Source organism: Schistocerca serialis, chromosome 1 (genome assembly GCF_023864345.2).
Source record: "Schistocerca serialis cubense isolate TAMUIC-IGC-003099 chromosome 1, iqSchSeri2.2, whole genome shotgun sequence".
Taxonomy (NCBI): domain Eukaryota; kingdom Metazoa; phylum Arthropoda; class Insecta; order Orthoptera; family Acrididae; genus Schistocerca; species Schistocerca serialis.
In genome coordinates, this window is record NC_064638.1 from 883,919,433 (window position 1) to 883,939,918 (window position 20,486).

The 20,486-nt window shown below is 45.1% G+C and overlaps 1 protein-coding gene across 5 annotated transcripts in view; it reads left to right on the forward strand.

Moving 5' to 3' along the window:
• LOC126410973 (uncharacterized) overlaps positions 1 to 20,486 on the forward strand; it is a 612,461-nt gene that overhangs the window by 31,238 nt on the left and 560,737 nt on the right. For all 5 annotated transcript variants that reach the window (XM_050081329.1, XM_050081331.1, XM_050081334.1 and 2 more), the window contains one exon: positions 1,846 to 1,998. In XM_050081329.1, coding sequence (XP_049937286.1) covers positions 1,876 to 1,998 — 123 coding nt within the window. In that variant the 5' untranslated portion in view covers positions 1,846 to 1,875. The remainder of the gene's footprint in view (positions 1 to 1,845; positions 1,999 to 20,486) is intronic.

The following is a 20,486-nucleotide window of genomic DNA, read 5'->3' on the forward strand; positions in this document are numbered from 1 at the left end:
GAGGATCATAAGCAGTCTGCACTGGAATGTAATGGCGCGGATTTTTCATCGGCTGCACCACCACCCCATGGAAATTTAGTCAGTTGGGGAAACAAAAGACGAAAGCTAATGTAAAACGTGAAGATGAATCTGTCTGCTCGGAACCGGTAAGGACGCTATTGAAATAAATAGTATTGTTAAAAGTGACTGATTGCCGTTATCTTCTATGTAAGAGTCAATCTATATTAGGAGCTTCAGTCTGGAACCGCGCGACCGCTACGGTCGCAGGTTCGAATCCTGCCTCAGGCATGGATGTGTGTGATGTCCTTAGGTTAGTTAGGTTTAAGTAGTTCTAAGTTCTAGGGGACTGATGACCTCAGATGTTAAGTCCCATAGTGCTCAGAGTCATTCAATCTATATTATGCACAAAATATCTTGGCGACAATATTCGTTAGTTTACAACCGTCTCTGTATTAGTTTGGTGCGCAAGTTCGCAGCGTTTTTCCGTAAGTTTAATAAGCACAACAGGTACAGATAAAAGAACTTCAGTCATCAATAGTATGTTCTCCTTCACTATTTGCAACAGTCTGCCAATGCTGCGGTAACTTTTCGGTTCCGCGACTGTAGAAATCACTTGGTTTTGCGGCGAAGAACTCGTCGAGCCATGTTAGGTGGGCATTCTCATCCGGAGAGAAAATTCGTTGAAGGTTGTTTGATAGACAACGGGGAAGGTGAAAAATCTGAGGGCACATGATCAGGTGAATAAGTTTAGTGCGGAATGACTTCTCACCCCAACTCCTGTATAGCGTTTTTGTCTGTCTAGCAGAACGCCGGCGGGCGTTGTGGAGCAGCATCACTTCACGCAGTCTTCCTAGTCGTCGTTCTGAGACTGCGTGTGCGAGACGTCTCGGTTGTTGACAATAGATGTCAACAGTGATGGTTGCATCTCGGGAAATCAATTGGTAGTACACCACACCGTTGTTTTTCCACCAGATGCATGAAGTCTCTTGAGGATTCGCTCAAGTCTGTGTACGGGGAGTTGCTACTTTGTTTGTGCTCAACCATTCCTTTCCTTTCCTTATGTCATGTAACGATACAGGATAGAGATGATCGGTGTCGTTCACGAGCCAATTGATGACGAGCAAGCAGAGATGCACAGATGGCCATCCGCTGATCTTAGTGAAAGGGCATGCGGTACCCATACATCCGGTTTTTGGACCTTCGCCATTGTACGAAAATGTCGTACGAGAGTAGAATGATCACAGTTCATCACATTTGTCACTTTCGAGTACATACGCGTGGAGCATGGTGGATTAATGCATTAAAACGATCTTCAACAAACCCCGAAAGTCCTCCTAACATGGAGAGTCACAAATGTCAAAAGATCCTCCTTAAAACGAGAAAACCATTTTCTTGCCATGCTCTGTCTAAAGGCATTATCTCCACACACGGCGCAAATGTTTCTGGCTGCCTCCGCTGCTGTCACGCCTGTATTGAATTCAAACAGAGGAATCTGTCGGAAATGTTCCGATTTCTCCTCTTGGCACTCCATTTTGTAGCGTCCGCAGCTTCATTCACTATATTCAAATGACAACATGTTAACACTGATAGCAACAGTGAACTACAAATAAAAAATGACAATCGATAAATAAACCCGTAGCAACGGGGATACCAACATGCAAAACAAAAACGCCAAGAACGTATGCACGAACCCAATAAATCGGAACTAACTCGTTAAAGTTGTTCGCCATTAGATTTGCATGTAATATTTTAAGTTTTTCGGCCAACATATCGTACTGAAACGTGTACTTGCAGCATACAAGTCTTTGGTTGTTACTAAATGGCTTACGTTGAAATCGTTTGCAGCGTTCGCCGGTGCCACAAAACCAGTCATTTATGGGCTCATGCATGTCGTGTAAGGCTGGGAAGGAAGCATATGCATACACCACCTCTCCGGCTGCGCACAGGTTCCAGTCCTACTGCACTATGGACGACGTGCTACCCATCGCGGAAACCAAGGTAAGAGCTGCAAACAACGCTGAGAGAGCACACTACTCGTCTGTGTAAAGGGAACTCTGGAGGCTTTCAGAGATAAATGTTATTAAGAAGTTTACACACGTAGCAGAGCGCATTCATCGTCCATCATAGCCGCATAACTTTATTTGCCTGTGGAACAGAGACACCTCTACCATGAAACCTAAATTTAAAAAAATTACGAAAACAGCAATAAGTTCAGAACAATAGAGTACCTGACAGATTAAGTAGGTATGCTATTATCATAACAATGTTGCACAGAACCACCATTGCCAAACAATTTACTGTAATTTCCTCCACCCGCTTTTTAATTTCAGTGGCGGATTGTAACAAGGAAGAAAAATCGTCGACATGTGTGTGATGTGTGTTGCAGGAGATGTTTCATGACTCGTATTTTACGTGAGTAAAATCCTCCTTGATGGTGTGGCGGCTCCCACTGGCTTTTGCGGAGTATGTTTGTGAAGTGTTCGTCTTGCATCTTCTCTGTCGCCTCTGATAATCCAAAGTGGTTATAGCTCTAATTTTGCCTCCGTAGCTGAGTGGTCAGCACAGCGGGCTGCCATATGGAGGAACTGGATTCGATTGTTGGTATTGCCAGGGACTTTTCCCAGGATGGAGCACTGTTACTGGGTGCACTTAGCTTCGTGGTGCCAATTCAGGAGTTGCTTGACCCACTAGTAGCGGCTCCACGGTCTGTAAAGTGTGAACAACGGTCGGGAGAGCGGCGTACTGACCGTATGCATGATGCTTGCAAGGCGGAGGATGACACGGCGGTCGGTGGACATCCCTAGGGCCTTTACAGCCTGGCGAAGACCTCGTTAACAGCCCCAGGTAACGATCAGTAATCCAGTACCCGTCGTGGGTCAGTCATGCTTTGTTAGGTTTCTTTACCTAAAATATCGATGTCGTATCTGCTTCCTCTACTGCTAGAGTTGGTAGTTGTTCCACTATAAGCTACACTGGGGAGATACTCCTTCATACATGCAGTGATGAACCAAAGCATTATGGCCACCTGCTAAGTAGCTTGCTGGTCCACCTCTGTAACACAATACAGCAACTACTGTGCTTGGTATGGACTCTGCGAGTCCTTCGTTCATTTGTGCTCACGAAGCTCGTGCCCAATCATTCCAGATACACTCTAAGGAAAAGAAGCACCATAAAGAAACTGTCTGAATGCCCATAATGCTCCATACGTTCTGAATTAAGGAGAGATCCCGTGACCTCGCTGTCCAAGGTAGCCTATGGCAAGCACGAAGACAAGCAGTAGGAACTTAGGCCGTGTACAGGCGGGCATTACCTTGCTAAAATGCAAGCCCAGGATGGCGTCTTCAGGTACTTCTTCAGCCTGGAGTCTCAGTGACTGGAGTAGAAGAGTCTTCAGTGATGAGTCCCGCTTTGAATTGAGGCCCGATGATCAGCGAAGACCTGCCTGGAGGCGCCCTGGACAGTGGTGGGATACCAACCTGTCTGTCACCCGCCACACAGCCCAACAATCAAGTGTGATGGTCTGAGGTGCCACTTTTTTTTCTTAGCGGGACCCTTACAGCACAGCGGTACGTCGACGATATTTTACGGCACGTTTTGTTGCCGTTCATAGCAATCAATTTGGGCTTACATTTCAGCAAGATAATGCCCGCCCGCACACAGCGAAAGTTTCCGCTGCTTGTCTTCGTGTTTGCCAAACCCTGCCTTGGGCAGCAGGGTCGGCGGATCTCTCCCAAGCTGAGAACGTTTGTAGCGTTATGTGCAGTGCCCTTCAACCAGCTCGAGAGTCTAACTATCCAACTCACCCATTGGACAGAATTTGGCACGATATGCCTGAGGAGGACATCCAACAACTGTATCAATCAATACCAAGTCGAATAACTTCTTGATGCAATAATTTACCAACATCCGTATGTATTGTAGGAATTTATTTTATGAACTTTTATGTGCTTCCTATTTCGGCATTACATTGATGCCATCTTCAGGGCCCTGTACAATGAGTAGAAGAAATGTACTATTATAAATAATTTATAAAAAATACAGAACATACGTTAACAATTGACAGGTATCATGTTAACTATGTAAGTGGCTTGCGTAAGGGTCAGAGGAGGACCAACACGTTATAGACGTGCTCAATTTTGAAGCTCTTTCGCGTAAATAAATCCTGAAATTGTAATCATTTGTCTATCTCTAAATATACATTACATCTACCGATTTCCGTCCCATTCGGATTTTCGCGATGTGCCTTTTTCTCTCTCTCTTAGAGTGTGTTTTCCATCGGATTAAGGTGAGGCGAATTTGGTAACCAAGACGTCAATGTGAGTTCACTATCCTGCTTCTCAAACCACTGTAGAACGGGCATTGTGATGGGGACAGTTATTCTGCTAGAAGATACCAATGACGTCGCCGAACATGGAAGGATTCAGCTGGTCCACCAGAATGTTCATGTAGTCCATAGCTGCCATGGTGCCTTCGATTACTATCACACGTCCGATGAAAGCGCAGGTGAGTATCATACGTATTGCCCCATCAGCCTGCTTTCATGGAACGGTGCATGTTTCGAGCTCGCGTTCGCCTGAACGACGGTGTATCCCCACACGCAATTGACTGGGTTCAACAAGAAACGTGATTAATCTTTCGAGCCGACAGGTTTCCATTGATCTACGCTCCAATCTCGGAGACCCAGCGCCCATTGAAATCGTAATTGACAGTGTCTCTCGGTCTGCATGGGAACTCGCAGGAGCATTCATCTGCGGAACCCCACATACAACAATGTGCGTTGAACGGTGTACTCCAAAATACTTTGCCAACATCTGCGGCGCCGTACATGGTTTAAACAACCATTCGCCTAGATGACGGGTATCCAGATACGATCATCAACCTCGTGCGATAAGAAACGTGCTTTATCCGACCAGGTAACACGTTTTCACTCATAAACTGTCCACTCTCCGTGATCACGTGGCCGTAGCAATCGTAACTAATAATATGTTTGGTTCAATATGAAAACACGTACGGATCGCCTGCTGCGGAGTCGGACGTTCAGCAATGTGCGCTGAACGGTACGCTGCTAAACACTTCCAACTGCACCAGCGTTGTACTCTGTCGTCAAATTTGCAACAAATTGCCGACTATCCTGCTTTACAGAGCGGGAAGCTTCGACATCCACTTTCTACAAAGAGGCGAGGACATACAACCCCTTGTCACCTACTCATGGTTTCATTGTAGTACGACAACTTTCCATAGGTTTACACGACAGTATCACACGGACAGCCGACCAGCTTCGTTGATTTAGAAATGGCGGTTTTCGGGCGCCTGGCCAAAACAGTCTGATGTTTGTCCAAGTCGCTTATATAAGTGCTTTCTCTTGTCATCGCTAGAATCATTCCCCATTCTCTCTGCTCTGCTTATACACCGAGGTGACAAAATTCAAGGGATTTCGATATGCACATATGCAGATGTCGGTAGTATCGTACACGTTGTATAAAAGGGCAATGCATTAGCGGTGCTGCCATTTGTACTCGGATGATTCATGTGAAAAGCTTTCCGACGTGAATATGGCGGCACGGCGGGAATTAAGACTTCGAACGCGGAATGGTAGTTGGAGCTAGGCACATGGCACATTCCATTTCGGAAATCGTTAGGGAATGCAACATTTCGAGACACACGGTGTCAAGAGTATGCCGAGAATATTAAATTCCATACATTACCTCTCTTCGCGGACAACGCAGTGGCCGACGGCCTTAACGACTGGGAGCAGCATCGTTAGTGTAGACTTGTCATTGCTAACAGACAAGCAACGCTGCGTGAAATAACCGCAGAAATCAACGTTTGACGTACGACGAACGTATCCTTTAAGACAGTGCGGCGAAATTTGGCGTTAAGGGGAGGTTTACTATCATTTGGTTCAAAAAATCGATTTTTTAAAAAATGCATTTTTGGATCCATATAACTGTTTAGAATCCACCCGTGAAACGGTTTTTCCGAATACGGAACGGAAATGTTTGTTATTCGCGGTTGAACAAAAAATGCAGCTGCCTGAAATCGGCCTTTTTCACGCAACAGTTTTTTTTTTCTTTCAGAGGACGAGTTATTGTACCGGTGCTTTGGAGGAAACACAAAATTCAAATGGAAGTTTGAACGCGTGTGTTTGGAAGTTAGCCCCCAAGCATTTGCATTCTGGTGCGAAGACTGTGGAGATTACGACTTTCCTGGCAGTGAGCAGCTTCAACGAAGGGTATTCAGCAATTCTGAAGATCATGACAACGATGGACGTCACCCTGGGCTCTATCCGACGCAGTTCGCCAAGCATTCGGACGACCACCGGATTCAAGCGGCCTAAAACCGCTTGTCACCGGCCGTAAGAGCGGCTCTGGAGCAGCGCGGGATGGCCCAGATCGAGCAGAACGCCCTCTGTGAGGAAGGACTAGTTTATCGACCAGGAATAGCAGATTCAACGTACGTTGCATAATGTTGCATTTATATGTAGTCAAAACTTCAAACGCGTTTTACTCGAAATGAGCTTTTTTGTATCGCGCGGTATGGTAACTTCAAATCTACTGAACCGATTGGCATGATTCTTTGTTTCCGATGAAGGTAACTAAATTGTCTAGGAGTTGTACCACTTTTATTCCGATCCATCAACTATAAATATTTTTACTAGACCGACGAAGTCGAAAATCGATGAAAAAAATCCTATCTTTTTCAAATGGTCGTCATTTTGTTTCCTATGGTCCAAATATCTTAAGCGAGGTACAACTCCTAAAGAATCTTATATACTTCGCTAACGTCAACTCAATTTTGATTTCAGACAAGCCGGCTGACCTGTGACGTACCGCGCGTGGAGGTCAACATCGAAATTTTGTTTCGTTCCGACGGCACTTCCGCCTTTGCTTTTCGACATTTCCGGTCGAAAAAATTCCACTTTGTAGAGCAAATATCAATAAACAATTTGACCAAATTTGACATTGATATCTGTAACATATACCTAAAAAATTTCCTCAAAGAACATGCTTTTTTCGGGCCAAAGATAGTAAAGCTCCCTTAATGGGCTATGGCAGCAGACGACCCACGCGAGTGCCTTTGCTAACAGCACGACATCGCCTGCAGGGCGTCTCCTCGATTCGTGACCATATCGGTTGGACCGTAGACGACTGGAAAACCGTGGCCTCGTCAGATGAGTTCCTATAACAGTTGGTAGGAGACCCCACGAAGCCAGGGACCCAAGTTGTCAACAAAGCACTGTGTAAGCTGGTAGACAACGATGGAATTGTCACCGGGCCACAACTTTTCGCGACTGGTTTGAAGAACATTCTGTGCTGTTCGAACGAATGATATGGCCACCCACATCTCCTGACGTTAATCCTATTGGATATTTACGGGACTTAATCGAGAGGCCAGTTCGCGCACAAAATCCTGCACCAGCAATACTTTCGCAGTTATGGACGGCTATAGAAGCGGCGTGGCTCAATGTTTCTGCAGGGGACTTCCAACGACTTGCTGAGTCCATGCCACGTGGAGTCGCTGCTTTACGCCGGGCAAAAGTAGGTCCGAAACGATATTGGGAGGTATCCCACGACGTTTGTCACCGCATTGTATAATTTCCTAACCGCGTCACGCGTCTGCAACGCCACCAGGCGGCATTGTGTCTCGCGGTGGGTAGTGGTCATAATGTTGTGGTCCATCAGTGTAAAGGCTGCTGTGACTGATCGTCGATCATCTGTCAAAGAAAGTTAAGGTCTTTTTCTTGTACTTACACACGTTATGTTGCATTCATTTATGCTGAGAGACCATCATCAAATATTCCAGCATCTCTTAACCACTTATTAACGATACGCACTCACGGCACATAACTGCGTCATCTGCTAACAGCCTGACGGCTGTTATATGTCGTGTAACGTAAGTTGTATACAGGATGGCTTCTCGAAGTGAACGGAAAAGGAAGCTGGGTACGGGAAATGCTGAAATCGAAAGGTTATGTAGCATGTTTCACGCAAACCAATATTTGCTGAGCTTTCTACATTCTCGTGTAGCTCACAAGCAACAAATCGAAAGAACATAAAACTAACTAATTCACGAGTAAAATGGGCGATATTATAAACATTTCATGGAAGTTTCATAATCTCCCATGTAGTCACGAATGAAACATTGATTCAGAAAGTGTACAATAAATATCCTTTATGTCCGTCTTTGGTCACACAGGCGGCCGGAGTGGCCGTGCGGTTCTAGGCGCTACAGTCTGGAGCCTCGTGACCGCTACGGTCGCAGGTTCGAATCCTGCCTCGGGCATGGATATGTGTGATATCCTTAGGTTAGTTAGGTTTAAGTAGTTCTAAGTTCTAGGGGACTGATGACCACAGCAGTTAAGTCCCATAGTGCTCAGACCCATTTGACCCATTTTTTATGATCACACAATCTGTTAGTCCTTAGCTTACCAGTTTCGGTCAGCGATGACCATCTTCTGATCCGCAGCAAAACATGGAAGAACTAAAACGACTAATGGACAGTCTACATCTTAATAAAATATGCCGTAATTACGTGTGTATAACATGTGCCTAAAACACGACGAGGCATACCTGCTTTAAAACATGTCCTAATATAGTAAAGCCATATTGGCACCGCAAAAACTGCTTATCATCGTTGCACATATTTAAAATGACAGCAATCTGCGGTTGTTTGCTAATGATGCTGTGGAATACGGGAAGGTGTGGAGGTGAGTGAGTGTAGGAGGATACAAGATAACGTCTACTGTAGTTGGGGTGATGAGTGGCAACTAGCACTAAATGTAGAAAAATTGGAGTTAATGCGGATGAATAGCAAACGAACCCGTAGTGTTCGTATACAGCGTTAGTAGTGTCCTTTTTGACACTCGTCGTTTAAATATCTGGGCTTAACTTTGCAGAGCGATATGATTTGGAACGAGCATGTCAGGACTGTGGCAGGGAAGGTGAATGGTGGACTTCGGTTCATTGGGAGAATTTTTGTGAAAGCGTGCTTCATGTGTACAGATGAGACTGCATATAGGACACTACTGCGACATATTCTTGAGCACTGCTGGAGTGTTTGGGTTCTGCAGGAGGTTGGGTTAAGGGAAGACATCGAAGCTGTTCAGAGGCAGGCTGCTAGAGTTATTACTGGTAGGTTCGAACAACATGTAAGTGTTACATAGACTGAACTGGGAATCCCTGAGGGGAAGGCGACGTTCTTTTCGAGGACACTGTTGACAAAACTTAGAGAACTGGCATTTGAAGCTGATTGCAGAACGGTTCCAGTGCCTTCAACATACATATCGGGTAAGGACCACGAAGATGAGAGACGAGAAATAAGGATCAACCAGTGGCATACAGACAGTCGTTTCTCCCTCGTTCCGTTTGTGAGTGAAACAGGAAAGAAAATGACTAGTGGTGGTACAGAGTACACTCCGCCACGCACCTTACGGTGGCTTGCGGAGTATGGATGTAGATGAAGATGATACATTTAACATATGGTGGAAGCTAGGCCACAGTGCCGGCAGAGTGATCCTGTTAACAGCGCTACTGTTCATAACAAACTGAGGTACAAGGGTCTGCTTCGGCTAAACGAATCGTGTTGGTTGGAAACTGGAAAAAGCTTCAGTAGAGAACCGAACGAAAGAAGGTCGTAACATTGAACATGTCGCACTGAGTCTGACAACTCCTCGGCGAGTCCCGTCAAGAGCCTGTGGCGTACGCATCCGCCGCGTGTTGTCAACACGAACAAGGACGCCCGCGTGGGTCCGGATGTGTCATCCGCACGCGGCTTCTTTCCTAGCTACTCGCGCTTTGTGAAGATCGTTCCTATAGCAAAACATCTTGGTGTTAATTTTTGACTAAACGTTGGCCAAGCGGGAAAAAAATGAAATTATCGTCTGCAAATTGCCTGTACTTTCTGCAGGTATCGTTTTCTCGCGCATGGAAGAGTGACCCTATTGTTTATAGCTCCTGCCACACTACCACGAGGTAGAACATTTAGAAGATACGACAAACCCACTAAAGAGACAGCCTACATTACACTTGTCCGTCCTCTGCTCGAATATTGCTGCGCGGTGTGAGATCCTTACCAGGTAGGATTGACGGAGGACATCGAAAAAGTGCAAAGAAGGGCAGCTCGTTTCGTGTTATCGCGCAATGGGGATGAGAGTGTCCCTGATATGATACGCGAGTTGAGGTGGCAGTCACTGAAACAAAGGCGGTTTGCATTGCGGCGAGATCTATTTACGAAATTTCAGTCACCAACTTTCTCTTCCGAATGCGAAAATATTTTGTTGACACCCACCTACGTAGGGAGAAATAATGATCATCATGATAAGAGAAATCAGAGCTCGAACGTAAAGATTTAGGTGTTCCTTTTTTCCACGCGCCATTCAAAAGTGGAATGGTAGAGTAGTAGTATGAAAATGGTTCGATGAACCCTCTGCCAGGCACTTAAGTGTGAATTGCAGAGTAACCATGTAGATGTAGTGATGGCCCTAATGAAACCTCTACGTTAAGAACTGAATACTGAATTCTGTTTGCTAGGAAGTCGTCACTCATACCGCCTGCCTTCTCTGTTATCCTCTACGAATGGCTTGTATCTGCTGTGCGCCGCTGCGGAACATGGAAGTCGTTTTTGATGATGACCAAGAAGTCGAAATTGGCCGACAACAAATTTGAAAACTGTACAGTCGTAAGAGAGAATGTTTTCATTTGAAAAACATATCGAGGCTGTTGGCACATGTGCAAACAAAATTATGTTATTTGTACACCAATTATTAATCGCACAGCAAAAAATCATATCGTCACTTCACATACCGGGTGATCAAAAAGTCTGTATAAATTTGAAAACTGAATAAATCACGGAATAATGTAGATAGAGAGGTACAAATTGACACACATGCTTGGAATGACATGGGGTTTTATTAGAACCAAAGAAATACAAACATTCAAAAAAATGTCCGACAGATGGCGCTTCATCTGATCAGAATAGCAATAATTAGCATAACAAAGTAAGACAATGCAAAGATGATGTTCTTTACAGGAAATGCTCAATATGTCCTTCATTCGTCAACAATAGCTGTAGTCGAGGAATAATGTTGTCAACAGCACTGTAAAGCATGTCTGGAGTTATGGTGAGGCATTGGCGTCGGATGTTGTCTTTCAGCATCCCTAGAGATGTCGGTCGATCATGATACACTTGCGACTTCAGGTAACCCCAAAGCCAATAATCGCACGGACTGAGGTCTGGGGACCTGGGAGGCCAAGCATGACGAAAGTGGCGGCTGAGCACACGATCATCACCAAACGACGCGCGCAAGAGATCTTTCACGCGTCTAGCAATACTTTTTTTTGTTCTAATAAAACCCCATGTCATTCCAAGCATGTGTGTCAATTTTTACCTCTCTATCTACATTATTCCGTGGTTTATTAAGTTTTCAAATTTATACTGACTTTTTGATCACCCGGTACATTGATGCATAAATTATGTCCAGGCGCCCGACGACGGAGTATCCTGCCGAAACACGCAGTGCCAATAAATATTGGATGAAAGTGACTGAAACTGGAAAAAAACGTATTTTGTAAACAACACATTTGTTCTGTACGTGTCAGAAATCTCACTTTCTAAGTTTTGTTATTTTTCTAATCTTTTTCCACGATGCATCGAATATAGAGTAAAAAGATTCAAAAAGAAATACGCCGGAAGTTTTTGACCATGTTGTGCTTCGTCTCAAAGACGAAACTTTGGAACAGTATGTGCGAAAGGCGTTAGTGTTCTCGTCCTTGGTGACCCGTGTTGAAGTGTTGGTAAGCATGCACGCTTCACGGATTCGCTGGAGAAGAGCAGCAGCGAAAGTGACATTTCAGTAGAGATCTGAGGGAAAGCAAACAGTGCGGGGATAACTCACGGCTTTCAGCAATCTTCTTGCTCGCAAATAACTGTGACAAATGCCGTTGTATTGCTGTCGTATTTAACAACAGCTTTCTGCAGATGTAATACGTTCCCGACAAATAATCCGTCAATGTTTTCCGTTGTGTGTCGAGCGTTTTTCTTACCGTCTGTTTACTTGTTTTAATTTTCCCGCTGTTCATAATAACTTCTATAGTGAAATGTGATGCAATGACGTTTGTGCATTAATTCATCCAGTAGCATCGGCACATTTCGCCTGGAACAAGCTGGAGAGACGGTGATCCGTTGTACTTAACGAACATTATTTCCGATCCCTTTTTGAGGACAGAGAGAGTCGTATCTTGTCCGTCGCCCGCAAGCGGGTACTATCTTGGTGCTCCCAGCCGATGTTGAAGTTAGGCTGACTAGCTGTTCCAATCCTAGCATTCAAAAATTATTTAGGGTATTAATTTTATAGAATAATTATTTATTGTCAGAGATACAATACGAAAAGATATAGTCAGTCACCCAATTTCAAAAATAACAAAAATTTTAACAGCAAATTTAATTTCCGAGCTTTGGTATTCTCAAAATCCTTAACTGTGTCAGTAATATGTTCCAAAACGCGGAGCATAAAAATGGGATTTTTCCAGGGCTCTTACCTCCGGTTCTATTGGAGATAGGTAGGGTCGAGTGGTTCGGATAGTCCTAGGGCTAGTGACCATTTGGATACCCAACTGAACGATCGTCTTACTGTAACCATCCTACATTATAGGCTCAGTTTTTTAACATTGCACACTCCCTCCCACATAGTAAAATGCAGTAAAACGATTGGTTCTTTTTCCACCATTAGCTCATGGCTTTTCCTGAGAAAAACCGAAAAGAATGTTATTCCTTTTTTCGTCGTCAGCAGCGGTTGTCTAATAACTGCAGCAAATTGCTCCAATTTTTATCGGTATATTCTCTACGCATTTATCTAGAAGTGCCATCTTCCCGTCTTCAAAAATCTTTATTCGTTATAGAAAACCCCCCAAAAACCTGGTTTTTGGATACCAAAACCGTGCCGCCGATTCCAAGATGGCTGTGCACAGCATACGGTGGTAACTTTTACGATATATTCCGAAGCTCCAGATCCCAGGAACAGAGGTTCAGAGTTACCCTACTTGTGTACCTAAAATGCGGTATGAGGCGAAAACACAGTTTATGAAGTGACGTAGCACGGGGAAATATGCTGTAAAGTGTTTCCGTTACATCAGAAGGGTTCTGGGAATCCCATGTTGAAGTGCTGAAGCTCATAAAAAATTTTGTAGACGTAAAATTCGGTTTGAGGTGTAAAATTAATTTTGCTTGATTTCGATTTCACATAAATAAACGATCAAAATTTTGCTGACCCATTAAAGTTCTTTTCGTGCGAATGACATACCCTGCTGTTGCAGAGAGAAGAAGGGAACCAGTGGAAAAATACTCCTATCGGAGCACAAAAAATGCTTATATGTTCTTGTTTATCAAAAAGACTCCGAATGAAAAGTGGGGCACCAGCTGCCTCATTCTACCTTTCTCAGCTTCTTTCAAAATTTCCCAAAAATATCGGCATGCGTTCGTATGCATGCTTCTTTATGCTGAGAGAGAAGGAAACAATGGGAGTGGGAAAGCGAAGGAAAAGTAATAAATACTGGAAGATAGTACACAGTGGTTGAGTTATAGAAAGAGCGAAGGAGACAGCGGCAGTTTGAGAGAGAGGGGCCCACTGGCAGTGGAACATAGTGACAGAACAATGTTAGGAAAAGAGTGAAGTAGACGGTGCCAGAGGGGAGGGACAAAGAGAATGAGAAAGTGAAAGTGGATGAGAGTCAGTGGTAATGAGAGATAGAGTATATAACAACGACAACGAGGGAGAGAGACATAGTGACAGTGGGAAGAGACTGTAGTAGTAGGACGCAACGGAGGAGACTGTGGCAGTTAGAGACAAAGAGATAATGTCAATGCGCTGGGATGAATGAGTGTGTGAAGACTGGCAAGTGGGAGTGGATGGGTATGAGCTACATACAGCGATTCACTAGTGTGTGAGCGAGTTACGGTTAGGGGAGCTCATGGGGGTGAGAGGTGTGCTGCATGTTAAAAAGAGCGCAAATATGTTCGCATGCCAGAATCTTTAGGAATTTTTTTGAGGGTCCTGAGGAAGATAATGAGGCAGCTGGTGCCCCACTTTTCAGTCCGTCTTTTAAACAGGAGCATATTCGAATTTTTTGTGCTTCGATAGCAGTATTTTTTCGCTGGTTACAATTCAGCGTGAAGGACGACTCAAACATGTGAGGCACGAGTATTTATAAGCAAATCACTCGTTTGAAACGGATCTGTTGCCAATATTAATATATAAAATTAGTAATATTGGCGTTGAATATAATCGTCTTAGTGAAGAATGGTGTGCTTAGCTAGCCTTCGGTGGCCCCTGGAGCCGGTGCATCTCATCTTCTGGTTGGCAGAGACGCTGTTTGGTCTGCGTTGCATGCGAGAAGTACTCATGTTACCTTCAATTGCTTTAATGCTTATTGCTGAACGAGTTGTATTGTCGTCAGAGGAATACGTCGGTTGTATCCATGGCTATTTCACTCGCAGTTTTTAGGTAATATTCTGTAAAACGAATTCAAGTGGCATCATCGCAATGTGTAGGCTGTGTCTTATCCGGGCATCAAACAATCTTAGGCAAATCCTGTCATATTTGGCGGTAGCCTTCCTCGCTCTTCACCACGAGTATCTTCGTTTTCAGAATTTAAAAATTCCACTGGCTCATGAATCGTCCATTAACTCACTACCTCGTCTACGTAATTTCACAGAGTTGATGATACATACTGCTTTCATGTTTTCGTGCAGTAGGCCTATGACATTCTAATTGTTTGAGAATATCCCGATTTAAATATTTGTTCAACAATTTTTATTTTTTGACGCAATCACTCATATAATTGTACATAACTTGTTACAACTGTATAAAAAAAAAAACTTCATTTAAATGTGAAACATGACAGTCTTACCTAGTTGAGAAACATGCATTGCTTCTCTTTCATGTTTCGTAATTGCGAAGCGGATGAGTTCCCAGTATCACTTGTAGCGGTCATTTCGATTCTGTTTGCCCTTAAAATCCTCATCACACACACACACACACACACACACACACACACACACACACACACACCTAAAAGCAGTCCCGAAATGACCACCATTCCTGACGCATAATCAGAATCGCAGTAGCGCTGCGATATTGGAAGTAACTAACGAAACTATCATAGCTGCCGTACCGTGTGTAATTGCGCAAACGTCTCATTTTTTGTTTTTAGGTATAAGTGTGATAAGTTTGTGTGCAATACCTCCCTTTGTGGAGGAAATATCGTCCTACTAGCCCTTATTTTCCTCTCCCCCTCAAATAATGCTATCGTTATGTGATAAACTATGACGTCTAATTTTCGGATTGCTTGATATCTAGAAATTATTGATCGAAGATCAACGAGTTGTTTCTTGCGCTCCTACGTAACCTCACGAGAATAAATTTTAACACAGTTTATAGAGCGGCAACAAGTAACTAGTGAATTTCTGAAATGTTTTGAATGTGAGGCAGCGGGCATCATCGTGTAAGGAAACACCTTACAAAGCTTACAGAAATGGCATTTGAAATTAATTGCTCTGTACGATTTAGGAACACAACACAATCATTATTATGCTATATCGTATCAACGTGCTATAATGTTTAAGGTGTAAGTTGATTCAGTGATAGCCAGCAAATGAGCATATGCTGTCAAATTTTTAATAATATTTCATTGCACCCCTTGCTTAGTTCTTTAAGAAACCTCGAACCTTTCTGTATTTGAAGTTGATTTTTCCATTGTCTGTCCATTGTTTGCGATATCGTAATCTTAGAAACAAAATCAAAAACCTTGCTATAGATACACCGGGTGATTCAAAAGGGAAGAACAGATTTCAGCTTTTTATTACAAGCTATGAAAGAAACACATTGCGCCGGCCGCTGTGACAGAGCGGTTCTAGGTGCTCCAGTCCTGAGCCGCGCTGCTGCTATGGTCGCAGCTCGAATCCTGCCTCGGGCATGGATGTGTGATGTCCTTAGTTAGGTTTAAGTCGTTCTAAGTCTAAGGGACTGCTGACCTCAGATGTTAAGTCCCATAGTGCCTGTTCTGACTCCCTGAGTGCCCTTCAGACCATGCAACACTAGTACCCAGCGGATACGGTCCTCCAGAGCATCCATGATGCCCTACTCCACCTGCAACGGCAGGGGAAGGAGGTTTCTTTCTGCTGGGTGCCGGGGCACGTGGGTATTAGGGGAAACGAACTGGCGGATGTGGCTGCCAAACATGCATGTTCCCTCCCTCACGTTGTTGAATGTGCCGTCCCCCTCCATGCTGTTACCTCCCTTTTGCGTTTTCGTGTTATGCGTCAATGGGAAGAGGAGTGGCTGGCAGTCGGTGAAAATAAGCTGCGTCTGGTCAGGGCCACCACGCGGCCATGGCGTACGTCCTACCAATCATGCACACGGGATGAGGTTCTGCTCACTCGCCTCCGCATCGGGCAGTCCCTTAACGCATGGTTTTTTACTCCGGCGGGAGGACGCCCCAATCTGCAGTGCTTGTGGCGTCCAGATTACTGTCCGCCATATTTTACTTGACTGTCTTTTATTCTCTGACCAGTGGGCGGTGGTTTCCTTGCCACCGGATTTGCCCTCTATTTTGCAAGACGACGCAACGACTGTGGTTAAGGTCTTACGGTTTTGTGTCCTGTCCAATTTGTTGCCTCGGATTTTAGGGAGAGGATTTTAATGTGCTGCTGTGTGACTGGCTCACCCAGGTTTCAGGTAAGAGGTCCGCCTGTCACGATTACCTACTTGTTTCACTTCGATTTCTGTTCTCGTTTCCTTTTTCGTGCGTTTCTTCTCCTCTTGTTTTGCCTCTGTATTTGAGGATTTGGAACTGCGTCAGGTCTGTGTCTTTTAGCCCTTCACCGCATGTGTTCCTGTTTCTATGCGTTTGGGCGCTGATGACCATGCTGTTTAGCGCCCGAAAACCTCAAACCGCGCGCGCGCACACACACACACACACACACACACACACACACACACACACACACAGAGAGAGAGAGAGAGAGAGAGAGAGAGAGAGAGAGAGAGAGAGAGATATTTGAAACACATTGCGCATGGACATCGTTTCATTCTGCACGACATGCTACACATATTGCATCACAGTTTGCAACAGAGAACCAGAAATCCGAAAAATGGTAGTAAGTTCCCCATTGCATTAGTAGATCCAGTTGATCGCGGCTGCGGCTGTGATGAGATATAGAGGTGTAGCGGTATCTTGGTGTAGGGTGGCTTGTTAGGCTGGTGAGGTGGGACGGAGAGGCCGCTTGCCGGCTGGCGATGGCGCCGGGCCGGGCCGGGCCGGGCCTCCGTGGGCGGTGCTGCCTGCCTATTGATCGCCGCCTCTGCCAGTAGCAGCCGCGGCCGGCAGACACTTGCCGCTGGAGCTGGAGCCGCCCGCTCCGCTCTCCACACCACTGCATCTGCTCTGCCTAAATAACTCGTCGTCGCTGCTTGTTACAGTCACACAGTTTAATTTCGTAGTCCGTCTTCTCAGCACGGTTACGCCTTTCCATTCAACACCTGCAAGTGATAGGATGCTGCATCACAGACAAGCGTTGCTATGACGTATTTCACTTTCGAGTAGCACTCATCCACACTGACACAGTCTGTAGTCTTGTGTCGTTGCGCATGTTGCGGGCGGTGCGCCATGTTATCTGAGGACGCCTAGCCCCTTTCCAACATTAAATACACTACTGGCCATTAAATTTGCTACACCACAAAGGTGACGTGCTACAGACGCGAAATTTAACCGACAGGAAGATGATGTTGTGATACGCAAATGATTAGCTTTTCAGAGCATTCTCACAAGGTTGGCGCCGGTGGCAACACATACAACGTGCTGACATGAGGAAAGTTTGCAACCGATTTCTCATACACAAACAGCAGTTGACCGGCGTTGCCTGGTGAAACGTTGTTGTGATGCCTCGTGTAAGGACGAGAAATGCGTACCATCACGTTTCCCACTTTGATAAAGGTCTGATTGTAGCCTATCGCGATTGCGGTTTATCGTATCGCGACATTGCTGCTCGCGTTGGTCGAGATCCAATGACTGTTAGCAGAATATGGAATCGGTGGGTTCAGGAGGGTAATATGGAACGCCGTGCTGGATGCCAACCGCCTCGTATCACTAGCAGTCGAGATGACAGGCATCTTATCCGCATGGCTGTAACGGAACGTGCAGCCACGTCTCTATCCCTGAGTCAACAGATGGGGACGTTTGCCAGACAAAAACCATCTGCACGAACAGTTCGACGACGTTTGCAGCAGCATGGACTATAAGCTCGGAGACCATGCCTGCGGTTACCCTTGACACTGCATCACAGACAGGAAGATAGGAGCGCCTGCGATGGTGCACTCAACGACGAACCTGGGTGCACGAATGGCAAAACATTTTTTCGGATGAATCCAGGTTCTGTTTACAGCATCATGATGGTCGCATCCGTGTTTGGCGACATCGCGGTGAACGCACATTGGAAGCGTGTATTCGTCATCGCCATACTGGCGTATCACCCGGCGTGATGCAATGGGGTGCCATTGGTTACACGTCTCGGTCACCTCTGGTTCACATTGACGGCACTATGAACAGAGGACGTTACATTTGAGATGAGTTACGACCCATGGCTCTAGCCTTCATTCTATCCCTGCAAAACCCTACATTTCAGCAGGATAATGGACGACCGCATGTTGCAGGTCCTGTACGGGCCTTTCTGGATACAGAAAATGTTCGACTGCTGCCCTGGCCAGCCCATTCTCCAGATCTCTCACCAACTGAAAACGTCTGGTCAATGGTGGCCGAGCAACTGGCTCGTCACCATATGCCAGTCACTACTCTTGATGAACTGTGGTATCGTGTTGAAGCTGCATGGGCAGCTGTACCTGTACACGCTATCGAAGCTCTGTTTGACTCAATGCCCAATGCCGTTATTACGCCCAGAGGTGGTTGTTCTGGGTACTGATATCTCAGGATCTACGCACCCAAGTTGCGTGAACATGTAATCACATGTCAGTTCTAGTATAATATATTTGTCCAATGAATACCCGTTTATCATCCGCATTTCTTCTTGGTGTAGCAATTTTAATGGCCAGTAGCGTACAAACTACAAATACGGAAGTGGAAAGCGTCACACCATTAAGCACCAGTCCGATATTTAAATAACTTTCTTGATATGTTCATCATATAACGGATAATAAGTGATTAAACTTTTATTCCATTTGTAACTAACATTCATCATCATCTGTATGATGGCAATACAGTCCTGTGTTCGTTGTGACATGGAAGCAAACAGCTCCCGAATATCACGTAAGTAATTTCTCGTCGTGGGAAGTATATTCTTTGTCACGGCATGAATGTTGCTGGCTGTAGATTGGTATGAGACCGTAAGTCTTGCCTCAACATTCCAGACATACGCTTATGGGTGACAGGTGAGCACACCGAGCAGGCCAGTCAAGGTTCTGTACATTGCACGAGGCGTTTGTACCGTGAGCTGCTGTCTGGAGTCCTGTGTTATCCCGCTGGAGCATGCCATTTAGTACCGCGGTAATGAAGGGAACGACAACAACCCTTCACCTATCACTAAATCAGTCATGTTGTCATATCCTATACCTTCTCACAACAAGATTCTTGGAGTTGGAAGTTATTGGACTAGAGAATCACTACTTCCTGCGATCATTCCTCAGGTCATCTAGAAACACTTCCGTGTCGATCTGAAATGCGACAGACAGAACTGAAAATAAATTATTGCTGGTAACCTGCAAATAATTTAAGCAGTAATGCTTCTTTTTTTACTAAATGCTTGTTTCGGCCGTAGCACCATTCTCAAGCAGACCTGTAGATGTTAATTTGATGAGTCTACGTGGTTTAGACATTGAAGTGTCAAGTCATGGTATTCCTCCCAATATCGCGTCGGACCTCCTTTAGCGTGGCATAGTGTAGGATCTCGACGTGGCATGGTCTCAACAGGTCGTTGGAAGCCCCTCGCAGAAATATTGAGCCATGCTGTCTCTGTGAGCTGTCCATAATTGTGGGAGTGTTAACAGTGCAGGATTGTGTGCACGAACTGGCATCTCGATTCTGTCCCATATATGTTCGACGGGGTTCATGTCGGGCAACCTGAGTAGCCAAATAATACACTCAAATTGTCCAGAATGTTCTTCAAACCGATCGCGGACCATTGTGGCCCGATGCCATGGCGCATTGTTATCGATAAAAATTCCAACGTTTTTTTGGGAACATGACGTCCATGAATAGCTGCAAACGGTCTCCAAGTAGCCAAATATAACCATTTCTGATCAATGATCAGTTCAGTTGGACCAGAGGACCCACTCTATTCCATGTAAACACAGCCCACACCATTATGGAGGCACCACCAGCTTGCGCAGTACCTTGTTGACAACTTGGGTCCATGGCTTCGTGGGGTCTCCTACCAACTGTAATCTGAACTCATCTGGCAAGGCCACGGTTTTCCAGTCGTCT